This window comes from Haplochromis burtoni, unplaced genomic scaffold, assembly GCF_018398535.1.
Source record: "Haplochromis burtoni strain Fernald_Lab_line unplaced genomic scaffold, NCSU_Asbu1 Contig_335, whole genome shotgun sequence".
Taxonomy (NCBI): Eukaryota; Metazoa; Chordata; class Actinopteri; order Cichliformes; family Cichlidae; genus Haplochromis; species Haplochromis burtoni.
Window position 1 is genome coordinate 161217 of NW_024582696.1, and position 9977 is coordinate 171193.

At 40.9% G+C, this 9977-nt stretch overlaps 1 protein-coding gene across 6 annotated transcripts in view; it reads left to right on the forward strand.

Moving 5' to 3' along the window:
- The window catches only part of dnm2a (dynamin 2a), a 32417-nt gene that overhangs the window by 14255 nt on the left and 8185 nt on the right, over positions 1-9977 (forward strand). For 2 of the 6 annotated variants that reach the window (XM_014340065.2, XM_005942281.3), the window contains exons 10-15: positions 136-274; positions 2137-2223; positions 3996-4066; positions 5736-5787; positions 6816-6827; positions 9050-9160. In XM_014340065.2, coding sequence (XP_014195551.1) covers positions 136-274; positions 2137-2223; positions 3996-4066; positions 5736-5787; positions 6816-6827; positions 9050-9160 — 472 coding nt within the window. Of the gene's footprint in view, positions 1-135; positions 275-912; positions 1052-2136; positions 2224-3995; positions 4067-5735; positions 5788-6815; positions 6828-9049; positions 9872-9977 lie in introns of those variants that run through there. The other 4 variants (XM_005942285.3, XM_005942286.3, XM_005942282.3 and 1 more) reach the window with 4 other exon arrangements.

A 9977-nucleotide genomic window follows, 5' to 3' on the forward strand; every position in this document is an offset into this window, starting at 1 on the left:
GCGTGCGTGCGTGCGTGCGTGCGTGCGTGCGTGTATAAATTATATTTTATTTTATTTATTTATTTTTTTACCAACATCTCTGTTAACTGTCCCATCTGTCTGCCGCTGTGCCTCTGTCTCTCTGTGCATCCTCAGAACGGGACTGTTCACTCCAGACCTGGCGTTTGAGGCCATCGTGAAAAAGCAGATCGTTAAGCTGAAAACGCCCTGTCTCAAATGTATCGATCTGGTCATTCAGGAGCTCATCAACACAGTCAGGCAGTGCACCAACAAGGTACTGCAGGTGGTCCAGCATCTCCCGACCCAGAGACATTGGGCGGGGGAAAGCATGGGTGTGCCAGAGGGTGAACTGACACCGGACATTAGCATCTTCTTAGAAGATGTAGAGAAGCCTATGCTAACCTACCAGTGTTTATAAGGAGGATAAAGAGGAAAGTTCTGTGCAGTTTGCCCTGGCTTCACCCAGCCCCATGAGCTCTGTGTGCAGGCAGCGCTGTCGTGTTTTGGAGTGTTGTGACGGGTAACGTGTTGTTGTGGATAAGAGATGTTTTCTGGACTGAACATCTCAAGTCTCTCCTGGACAAGCTGCAGGTCTCACAACTCGATGCAGAATGCCAGTGAAATATAGGGTGGTCTGTAAGGTGCAATTTGGCATTAGTCATCCCCATATTCACCTCATTTAAGAGCGACTAGCTAGTGAAGGAAGAGATGTGAAGTATACCTGCAGCTTGTCTTTAACCGCTGCTTGGTTTTGTCTGTTTGTGCCTAGAAATGACTAACTGAACAACAACTTCTCTTTTTATTTCCTCTTTTTTCCCTTTCCTCTCTTTTCAATTTTTCTTTCTTCAATTCCTGCCTCCTGCTGTCTCTCTACCACCTCAACCAAATTCAATCGACCCAATGACCTCTCAGAACGGGGCTCTTCACCCCTGACCTGGCTTTCGAGGCGATTGTCAAAAAGCAGATCCTCAAACTCAAAGAGCCCAGCCTTAAATGTGTGGACCTGGTGGTTTCTGAGCTCACCGCACTCGTCATGAAGTGTGCAGTTAAGGTAACCAGGGACACACCAGCCAGGAAGATGGCATTTAAAAAAAGGGATTCATTTTCTTTGTAAATGTGTATCACCGTCATCGAGTTTTCACCCCAGTGAAATCAACTCCAGACAACTCTTTGCCACCACACCATCTGTGTCCACTGCATTGAATGTGTGCATCCTCCCCCTGCCGTCTTCGTACTTTTAGAAGTTGCCACGTCATTTGGCATCTTCTTGGCGCGTCAGATTTGCTCACATTTGAAATATTAAACACAACTATAAATTTCCACCAGCTGTCTCCCACGTGCTGCTGGACCTAAGCATCAGCTCATTAGAGCATTTTTTCCCCCCCCACCTCCACATTGCTTCTGGACTGTCTGAGCAGAGGCGAGCCCACCGCTGCTCCCTTTCTGACCCACATGACAGACTGACATTCTGTTATCTGCTGAACCGGATGGAAAGGGAACAATGTGAGTCGGGGTGGGGGGGCTGAGATGATATTCAGAGCCCTAAGGGCTCTGTGGGTGCTGTGACAGCTTGAATGAAGCGTTTCCATAGCAACAACTCTACACTACCATCTTGTGGACAGATGAAGGCTCTGCATCTAAAGACATGATTTAAAAAAAAAAATCTGATCTGTTACCCAGGCATCCATAGTCCCTGTCTTTTTCTCTGCCTCACCCACCCTGCTATTTCTCATCCAGTCTTCATTAATATAACTACTACAGTCAGCTAGAGATGACTGTTTTTACACACACTCACAAAAATACAGGATTATGCCAACAACAAATATCGAGTGCGACAAAATTGGATCTTTTGTGAAGTCATCTCTGGCTGATTCTGCCACCTTATATAACAGACGGTCATTGTGGCTTTAAAGTCTGTTTATGTGCGTGTGCTGGATTGTGATTGCCTGGATATGTGTGACACTGCAATGTCACTTGACTATCTCTTTCCCTTTTCTTTGTTTCCTACTTATTTTCACTTCTCACTCCTGTTTCTCTCTGATACTTATTGGTAAGTCTTATTAAGCTCAAGCTCACATGTAAGTGTGCATGTGTCTCAGTTCAAGGCCGCAGTTATGTGTTTTTGTTGCCTTTCAGCTCAACTCCTACCCCAGACTGAGAGAGGAGACTGAGAGAATTGTCACAACTCATGTCAGAGAAAGAGAAGGGAAGGCCAAGGACCAGGTGAGATGCTGGCATGCTGATTAAACATTAGTTATCATTTTTCACGTGCAAAAAATGCATCTACAGTTCCTGTGTGACCTCAGTCCAGTAGTTGTATGTTTGTTTGTTTTTTTTAAACCTGTCCTGTCAAACTTTTTTTTTTCTTTTCTTTGTTGTGCCGAACATATTTTTGCTTTCCCAAGTAGAGCACAGTACAGTAGACTGTGTAGGCTATTTTATTTATTTACGTTATTATTCATATTAATGTCCTGTGGTTGTTACGCTGGAGCAGACTGGGGGTAAAGGCCAGATAGGTGAAAGATGAGAGAAGAAAGCAGAGAACTAGAAAAAGAAAAGAGAGAAGGGAAAAAATAGCAAAGAATGGGATCGGGAGGGGGGTCGAGAGTGAAGTAAACAGACACGCTGGGTCTCCAACTGCTGTTTCTGTAACAAAGCACACACTGATGATACATGGCACCAAAAAGACAAAACAGAGGGAGGTACACAAACAGATATACCATTTTGCTGACAGAGAGAAAGACAGAGACAGACAGGGAGAAAGACAGAGACCCTCCAAGGGGGCAGGCCAGCAAACACAGTCACGCACCCCAGAGCCACCAAGCGCACGAGGAGGTGAGGGGGGGGGGGAAGTGACACATGAAGTTATGATATAAGTATAATTAATAAATGTTATAGTTTGTAATGTGAAGAAGTTCATAGTTATTGTTTTTTTTTTTTACTGTTATTATTGTATTACATTGTTGCTTTTAATACCATTTTTATATTGTTAAGCACTTTGTGCAGCATCTGCTGTTTTGAAATGTGCTATATAAATAAATTTGACCTTGACCTTAACATTTTAACACCTAGCATTAACTGTATCAATGACTCATCGAGCATTTTTAGTTTCTACATCTGCTGATCTTCCATCTGAAACACGAAGAAGCACATTTTTCCTTTTTAAAAACACCCTTAATCTCCCTGCAATTCTTTATCGGTAATTTAAGGTCATGCTATGCTAGTTGCCCTCTTGGTGTCTGCATGCATTCTTCCCAGTGACGCACAACCATGTTATAAAATGTTTTGTCTCAAGTCTATTCATATTTGTGGTTATCAGAGCTGCAGGTGGATGCATACATTTAAGAAAAAAAAACAGATGCCTGTTATATCCTGTATATTAGAACACTGCATGCATTATCAGTTTTTTTTTTGTTTTGTTTTTTTTTCCATAAGGTTTGCAAGTGTGCGTGTGTGTGTGTGTGTGTGTGTGTGTGTGTGTGTGTGTGGTCCTAGTCATCATTGGTATTTAGTGCTGCAAGTGAATTTGTAACTGATAGTTTGACCAAATGAGTCAACATAGATTCTAATCTCCTTAATCTTCAGGGGAAAAAAGTTTAATTGGCCACATGTGCTTTAAATATATTCCAACTTCCTGTTAATTTGACTCATTTCTGCTAAATTTTCACAGAAATCTGGCTTCTGAGAGAGAAGGAAAAACGTATTTATTTCGTTTCAGGTTTAAATTGTCCACGCTAGAGTTTCAGTCCTGGCAGCAACACTTTTAACCAGAAATCAAAACAAGTTGAGCTGAAATTCCTATTCTCAACTCCACTGCATCACTAATGCAGTACTGATGGGCTGTATCACAATGACTGTGTGAATTTAGTTTTAAATGTCAGGGTTTATTTTTGTTCAGTGTGTAATATCACAAGGGAGACTTTCTATTTTGTGCTCACTGTAATTGGTGTTTAATTGTGACCTCTCCCTCTTAATCATAACTTTCTGCCTCTAAGGTTCTGCTGCTGATTGACATTGAGCTGTCCTACATCAACACAAACCATGAGGACTTCATAGGCTTTGCTAAGTAAGTACCCCTCCCACCTCCACCTTCTCCAGCCCAATTTACAGCCTGCTGTCTGTGACAAGTGTCTCACTGAGGGCAAGTTTGATGAACTTTAATTTGCCTTTTGTCCGAACGTGTGGTTCCATTGATTTTTTTTTTTCTTGATTTTTTTTTTTTAAAAGAAAAGACATGTAATACGATAACTTTCAGCAATTAATACGCATGCAATCCAGCTCTCACTTTAGACCCTTGACAATCACTGCACTGCTCCTGATTCCAGTCATTTCCTATAATAAGTTTGTGTCCATAGATGATTGTCTGAAAATGCTAGCCAAGGCACTATGTAGCTTGTTTTCCCTTCCATAGTTTTCCGTGGCGTCTGTCATATAAACGGCACGCACACAGCAGTCTGGCTCACAGCTCTGCACACTTTCAGTAGAATGTGCATGTGTCATATACTGATTAACTATGAGAGAGCAAACCCGTTGGTTTGGTTTGAAATTGGAGAGTGAGGTAATTATGCATTTTTAGAGAAGCTAGTTTCTGCTCTCTAGTTTCTAGTCACATGGTTGTGGAGAAGTCCCAATGAAAAGCAGAGGAGCGATAGATGGGGTAAAGATTACTGGAGTCAACAGCAAGTCGATGAGTGGGTAAAGACTTCACAAAAAGTGTTAGTTTGTGTCAAATCAAAGTAGGCGACTTAAGCCAAACCGAACATCCGTGTTACCTCCCGCTGATGGTATTGGATGTTAGCAAGCTTACAGGGTTGCAGTTGGATGATTTGGACTATTGAGTGCAGAGCTCCAGCTTATAATTACATACATGTTGTAAACTACTGTGCCTCAGTGTGCAGCATGCCAATTAGTCATTTAGCACATATCTCTCCCTCTCAGTAAAGTGGACGTTACATTGATCAAGGTCACTTTAGATGCCGCCTTCTCCCCACTGCATGCAGCATTACTTGCTGAGCCTCCAAACAAAGTCAAGCATGCTCGGTTGCTTGACAGGTACATTATCCTCTTTCCTGGAAACTGTTCGTTGCTATAAACACTACTTATGTTGGCAATGAAGAGAGAAAGTGCTGACGTTTTACTGCATTGACTTTAGATGCTTTTGTGCACTGGAAACTAATTTGCACATTGCAAAGTGTTCACTGCGTTTGTGGTATATCCCTAAGCAGTTTGTGGTTGAATTCGTGTTCTTTTTAGCATAGTAGTTACAGTAGCATGTAGTTGAGTGCCGCTTCCCTGCTCTGTGTGGGTTGTTTCATTGACCAATAACAAAGCAAGCCCCAGAGTGTGTGCGTGTGTGAAGGTTTATCCTCTGCATGGCAAGCGGATTGATGAAACTTGTCGGCGGTAAGCAAGGGCTGTTTAACGGTTCTCATGACATCACTTTCAGTCTTGACTACAGAAGGCTGGATGATGGTAGCTCCCCAGTGTACGGCAACAACAGGTGGGCAAACAGAAAAGATTGAGGGTTTTGTCTTATAGCATTTGTAAGACCATTATAGTCCCCATGTAGTGCAAATTCTTCCCCAGCCTACTTCCACATCCATGTGTGTATGTATTGGTTCAATAATAATGACGCCATGAACATCTTAGCTAAACCCACACAAGTCACTTGTGAATACTTGTGTATTTTAGAGATGTGGTATAAGGTGTGTTGTGATCTCTTTATGTGATGACAGTGCTCAGCAGAGGAACACGGCTGCGAACAAGAAGAGGGCCATACCGAACCAGGTATGTTTGCTTGGTCAGCTTTTCACCAATCCCAGATTTAATCTTCCTTTACTGACGCCTCCCATTACCAACCTGTTAATAAACCTAGTGAGCATACCTGACATAACTTAGCAGTGATAAAGACCCTTGGCCATTAATCTATCTTGACCTACCTAACTGTTAATGACACTGACTGTATCCAGTCCCAATCTTTTCTAATCCTCATGTTCAACTGGCTGGTCTTTGCCAATATTGTTACAAAGCTGGTACCTCTCCTTTTCTATTTTATTCAGTGTTTTGTTGAAAAGTTTGTTTAAATTGTAAAGTGTATTTGAGGCAATTTTTAATATGATTGTATTCCCGCTAATTAGCCTCAATGGCATTTTCAGTAAGGGGAGAGTTGCCTTAGTGAACTTAAAGAAGACCCTGCTTCACTGCTTTATTATTATTATTATTATTATTATTATTTTTTTAACGAGCATTTGTCTCTGGCTGTTATTAATTGCTGTTTGCATGTGATCTAGGCATGATGGTGTGAAGCAAAGTAGCCATTGATCCCCAAATTATATTGATTGTTTTGCCTTCCCATTAACTCACAAGCATCCTTTGCTACAGAATACAGAATGTGCATGGATCCTGCACCTATCAACTGAGCAACAAATATGACATAACCAAATTGTGGTATACTTGAAGTAATTCTAATTGCATGTAATTCTCTTGCTCTCTCTTTCTCTCTATACCTCTTTCTCCTCTCTCTTCATCTTCCTTTCTCTGGTTGCCAAATGGATTTCCTCTGTTTTCCTCCTGTGTGTGTGCACTTCCTTCAAACTGTCATTCCTACCATTTTACCATCTTCTTTTCAACCTTCCTCATTACTGCTTCACTCCTCTTCTTCTCCTCTTTCCTCCTACATCTTGTCCTTCATCTTCATTTCTTTGCTTCCTTACCTTATTTATTTTGGCTTTGATTTTATACTACTCCCCCCTTTTTTTTCTTTTTTTCTTTTTTTTTGCTTTAATCTCCCCCCTCCCCCCCTCCTGTTACTGCAGGGTGAGATTCTGGTAAGTACCCCTCAAACCCACACCCTGCCCGGGGCAGTAGGGGTAACTCATGCAGAAGAACTGAGGCCATCACAGAAAGGTCAGCTGGTATAGTTAGGCTTCAAAAACAGGCTGCTATGAAATAACTGTTTAAACAGCTAGCTATAGCAAATAGCACTTCATACTTTCATCGTAATGAATTGTTGTACCTCTCTGCAGCTTGACGCACTAGGAGAGGTCTACGAGGAAAAGGTAGAGTCTCAGGACTGACTTAAAGTGATATCAATTACAATTCTGACATCAGCACGCAGTCCAGTAATTTGGACTATCTTTAGAGTAACACTCGGCACATTGACTTCTGTAATTCATCACTTTAATATGACAGTAATTGTCATTAATTCTACATTTTGGTTGCTACTAACATTTTCTCTATTGAATGATATGAAAAAGATATGAATTATTTTGTGCCCATAAAGGCTTTTGGCACTTCGCAGTGCTTTGTTCTCTCTGTTAAGGACCAGAGAAAGATAACAAGGAACTCTTCCACCAGTAACCGTGGAGGCGTCAGTTCTCCTGTCCTTGGGTTTTTACCTCTGCTGCTGCCTCATGCATGGTGACTCAAAAGTTTGCCTTGTGGAAATCATCCGAAGTGTCACTGGGGACAAAATGGGTATTGAGAGTGGAACAAATAATAATAATAATCATAATTACTCATTTCCTTTATGGATTGGTTGTTAGATTAAATTCATTACATTCTAAAAGATACCTTCTTACTAATCAACGCTGTATTTGTACTATGATTGATTATGACTTTGGGATTTCTTTAATTAAATGAAATGTTTTGGGGGTTTTGGTCATTTTTATTTTCTTTTTTTAATATTTGACAAGACAAATTCAAAATGTCATTATTTTTATTTTTTTACACCAATCCTATGAATTTCTTTCCTTTGACTCTGATGTAATCTAACACCTTTAATTAACCATTGCATCACAAAAATTTAGATTTAACTGACTACAGAAACAAGAACATCTCACCTATGAAATCCTCACATCGCTTATGCAAGCTTACATTAAAACAGGAAGCAGTATTTCTACCTGCCTTAAATCCTCTGGATTTAAGTCCTTTTATTGCTCTGAAAAGTTACGTTATGTTCATGCCAAGGCAAACTACCACAACTAGCTTCTGCATTCCTGACTCCTTTCCCATGTTTATGTTGGCGCTTTTGAACCAATTAACCTTTATTTCCCATTGCTCACTCCAGTCCTCTCCTGGGTGGAAAAGGAGTGCAGGAGAGAGGTCTAAAGCAGGTTTTGAAATGGACATTTCCACTTAGATGCAGTCTGCAAAAAAGCACACTTCTCAAAGATAGTTTCACATACTGCACTTGAAATGCATGAAGCTCTGTGTGAGAAGATGGAGAGACCATGGTTACACTGGTTTCTCCATAATGCATGGACTCTTTTCCTAAATTGATTCCCTCTCCAGCTCTCCACTTCAGATTTTTCTTTGCTTTTAAATTTTTTGTCCCGCTTGTGATCTCTGCTAACTCCGTCCATCTGCTTGGCTCTGTGTTTAATCTCCTTCGCTACAAATCACTTTTCCTTCTTTACCTCTTTCTTTTAAAGTCAAGTAATTAACACTCTTTTCCTCAAGGTTCAGCTAAACCCATTAACAATGCTGCTCTCTAACTTCCAGTGCATAGGCTAGGCTTTACTGACCCGCTGGCATTAACATACCACCGTCGACCTTTGGTTTTTGACTTTGTATCAGAGCAGCCATGCTGTGGGTACCATCAGGACCCATTTGGTCATTTCCTTACTGTGGACTATAGACAATGAGGCCTACATCCCTCTTTTCAACCTTGTAATGCTTTTGTATATAGTCATCCATATTACATGTGTATATACTAGATAAATGTGCATGTTTTTCTGTTCTTTAGTCACTCCATTTTGTCATAGTTTAGCATTTTCAGATTCTCTCTTTTGTGATACCTTGTTAAGTAAATTAGATTTGTTTAGGTACAATGTTTAATATGTACATAAAAAGAAAAAAACACAAACATACCAAGGTCCAGCAGGTAAGCGGGTAAGGTTTTATTGTTGTTAAATCCCATAATTAATAGCACTTTATGGGGTCCACATTTCGCCAGTGCATGAACCTCATTGTTAAAGTTTTCCCTCCATCCTCCTGGTACCCCTCTCTCCCTACAACCCTTCTCCGTCATATTCTCCTGACCATACAGGTGATCAGGAAAGGCTGGCTAACCATCAACATCAGCATCATGAAAGGAGGCTCCAAGGAATACTGGTTTGTCCTGACTGCTGAGTCCCTGTCCTGGTACAAAAATGAGGAGGTGAGAAGAGTTGCTGTGTGGTTAAGACGCTGCTGCTAATATAAACTATCCCAAATGAGGATTTGGTGTCATTTCCCAGCCTAGCCTAACCAATGTGCAGACTACTGTTCAGCTGCAGCCTGATGAACAGGTAGTCTGAACACTGGGCAGGCGAGGTGGGGGTTGAGGGGTGAGAAGGACTCTGATGGGAGGAAGGACCCAGAGGTCATTACGTCTGCATGCTGCAACTGTAGGACCAAGGACACAAAGAGTAAATATTATCTCAGTAATCATACATATGAAGAAAAAGCCACGTGTATATAGGAACTGCTTATTACTAAAACAACAGAAAACTTAAAATTTAAGTTTTTTGTGTGAAAATGCAGCATTACATGAAACATTTTAACCATTACAACAATATGTTTAAAGTGACTCAGGCGAGTGACTCGTGCCAGCCCCTCTTGGCTAAACAGCAGTGTCTAAATATGTTTTGTAGAAAAGATATGTACAGAGTCTCGAATTCAAGGAAAGGAGACAAACGTTCACTCCAGGAAGCATGCGTGCCCTGATGGATAAACTTAAAATGATCAGACTTAACTGATTTAACTGAAATGAAAGTTTGAATACTTTTAATAGCATGAAATTCATAAAAAAAAAATCATCACATTGCTCACCCACTTGATCGTCCTTAGTTGTATCCTTTCTTCCACTAAGATTTTTTTTTTTTTTTTTTAAAGCGGGGGGGAAGCCCACATAAAGACTGTCGCAAGAAGTCATCATTTAAAATATATACACACACACACACACACACACACACACACACACACACACACACACA